At 36.4% G+C, this 2,971-nt stretch overlaps 1 protein-coding gene across 1 annotated transcript; it reads right to left on the bottom strand.

The window, feature by feature from the left end:
* Positions 1 to 532: 532 nt before the first annotated feature.
* LOC123273842 (glycine-rich cell wall structural protein-like) lies at positions 533 to 2,688 on the bottom strand (the record flags this gene model as incomplete). Its single annotated transcript, XM_044741315.1, has 2 exons — positions 533 to 658; positions 2,040 to 2,688. Coding segments are annotated over 2 exons (775 nt in total), but the record flags the coding sequence as incomplete, so codon positions are not given.
* Positions 2,689 to 2,971: the final 283 nt, after the last annotated feature.

Consider the following 2,971-nt stretch of genomic DNA (forward strand, 5'->3'; position numbering starts at 1 on the left):
AATCTCAAAATAACCACGAAAAAAAATTTTTTCTAATGTTGTTTTTTTGGAATAACTTTTAAACGGCTGTACTGATCAATTTAAAAAACTAATCAGCTTTGGACATCAAAAAACCACGTCGATCGCCTCCAATCTGGTCAAAATCAGTTTATTCGTTCGAGAGATATCGTGAACGAAAGAAAACCGAAAAAACTGTTTTTTCGGAATTGCTCCGAAATTCCTAGTTCGATCAATTCAAACTCAAATATTCCTAATGAAGCTGAAAAAACTGCGTCAAATGCCGCCAACCGCGTGAAAATAGATTGATTCATTCTAAAGTTATTGTGGTTTGAAAATTAAAAAAATAGTGTTCTATGAAACTTACATCAGACTTTTGAGCTCGAAGTGCCATCCCTTTGAGCTCTAAGAGCTCAAAATTAACTGATTCAACAAATAATTTTTAAAGTAAAATAAAGGATGTTTATTAAAAATTTACAAAAAAAACTTTAATAATTGTGAAAATGAAAACTTGGGCCTGCACGGGAAAGTAAACGTTTATCATCATCATTCTCATTATTATTTTTAAATTTCTTCAAATAACGATGCACGACTTTGTAGGTCTCATTCCTCATCTTCCGCTTCTGCCCTCCATTGCTCCCTCTTTTACATTGCATCTGATCTGTAAAATATAATTATATAAGTAATGTAAAATTTTGGAAAATTCAAAAGTGCATGCCTCATAACGCTCATTCATTTTTTAACCAAAAAATAAATTTTGTTATTGATTTTTACAAGAAAAAAAAAATAATTAAGTAATTTTTCAAATACATGTAATGATTGAAAAAAATTTTTTTTTTCAAAAATCAATAGCCAATCCTTGTAGAGAATTTATTCAAGTTTTAAAAATCAACCTTAAATTTTCTGTGCGATCATTCGTTGCTGAGATATTGTCAATGAAAGACAAAATGATCTTTTTCCATTCAAACACCGATATCTCAGCGAGAAATGCATGTATCGAGATTTTGAAAATACCAAATTGAAGCTGAATAAACAAGTTATCCGGTCCATACAAGGTTAAGTCAAAAAAAAATTTTCTCCCCTCCGGGCGGAAAGCGTCAATTTTCCGCCCGCTGCGCTAAATGAAAATGCCGCTTTCCGCCTCCGTCGAGGAGAAAAATACACTGATAGAAAAATAATCTTGATTCAAGAAACTTTTTTTCTTCAAAACTTGAACTCTTGAAACTAGATATAGATATATTTCTTTCAAGAATTTTTGTCTCTTGGTTCAAGATAGGCGATAACATTGATTCAAGATGTTACCGACTTGTGTTAAGAATGGCTTTTTTTTTGAGTCATCCATTAATTTACTTATTTCCAAGAATTAATTTTTATTTGGTATAACAATTAAAGACTATTTAGTTTTTGAAATATACTTAGATGAATTATTTTAAGTTTTTTAAACGACAATGTTATTTTGATTGAAAAACTTAAATGTATCGATTGAACATAATATAGCTCTTAAGCCAAGAAAATCTAAATCAAGACAAGAAATTCTTAAAGCAAAATAATCATTTGTCTTCCAAAATAAATTCTTAGATCAACAAAATATCTCTTGAGTCAACATAAATTTTTTATCAGTGTAGTATACACACCACGGGCAGTAAATAAGAAAGCCTCAGATCACATGTTTATTGACCTCGGACAAAAATTACATGTGATCTGAGACATTTCTTATTTTACTGCCCTAGATGTGTAATATACTATTTCCAAGTCCGTAAATTAAAAAAGAGAACCATAAAAATTTCGATAATTTTTTTTTCGGTGGTTTTCTTAAGATTAATCGACAAAAAATTTTAATAAAAAATTTTCAAGCTCAAATCCAAAAACTAGACACTTAGAGCTACAATTTGCCTTTGTTTATTTGCTGTAAGACCATTTTACTACAAGTTACAGCCTGTTGAAAATCCCCCAAAAATTTGGATTTTTTTCTTGCTCCCTTGATTTTTTTAAGAAGTATACATATATATATATATATACATATACATATATATAATGCTTACCCTTTTTCATATCGTCTTGCCGCTGATCACCTCCACCTCCTCTTCCACGTCCACCTCTTCCTCCACGGCCACCTTCTCCTCCATAGCCACCTCCTCCTCCTCTTCCACGTCCACCTCTTCCTCCACGGCCACCTTCTCCTCCATAGCCACCTTCTCCTCCTCCTCTACGGCCGCCTCCTGCTCCATGGCCATCTTCTCCTTCACCGCCACCTTCTTGTTCACGACCACTTTCTCCTTCACCCTCTCTTCCACGTCCATCTTCTCCTTCACCGCCACCTTCTTGTTCACGACCACCTTCTCCTTCACCCTCTCTTCCACGTCCATCTTCTCTTTCATGGCCACCTTCTCCTTCACGGCCACTTTCTCCTTCACGGCAACTTTCTCCTTCACGGCCACTTTCTCCTTCACGGCCACCTCCTCTTCCTCCTCCTCCTCCACGGCCACCCCCTCCTCCCCCACGGCCACCTCCACCTCCTCTTCCTCCACGACTATCTCCTCCTCTTCCACGACCACCTCCTCTTCCACAGCCACCTCCTCTTCCACGGCCACTTCCTCGTCCTCGCCCACCTCTTTCACCACCTTCTTCTCTTCCTCCTGGTCCAACTCTTCTGCCATCGCTTCCCTCATCTACTTTTTCATCATCGTCAATCTAAAAAAAAAAATAAATTAATAAATTATACTGCATAATTCTTTACAAGGCTTGTGCAAGACTGCTCTTAAGTTCGACAGTTGTTAGTGTCACGAACGGAGTGAGTGATGGGCGCAAGGAATATGAAATAGAAATCTCAAATATCCGAACGTTATCACTTTGTCCGTTCGGGAGCTAAATTAAAAATTGCGTTGGAGAGTGGAGCGGTACACAAGCTCGAACGTTATCTCTAAGTGTTAACTTAGAGAGAGTAAGGATGATACATCCTGCTGACTTCGGTCAC

Source organism: Cotesia glomerata, unplaced genomic scaffold (assembly GCF_020080835.1).
Source record: "Cotesia glomerata isolate CgM1 unplaced genomic scaffold, MPM_Cglom_v2.3 scaffold_1444, whole genome shotgun sequence".
Lineage (NCBI taxonomy): Eukaryota > Metazoa > Arthropoda > Insecta > Hymenoptera > Braconidae > Cotesia > Cotesia glomerata.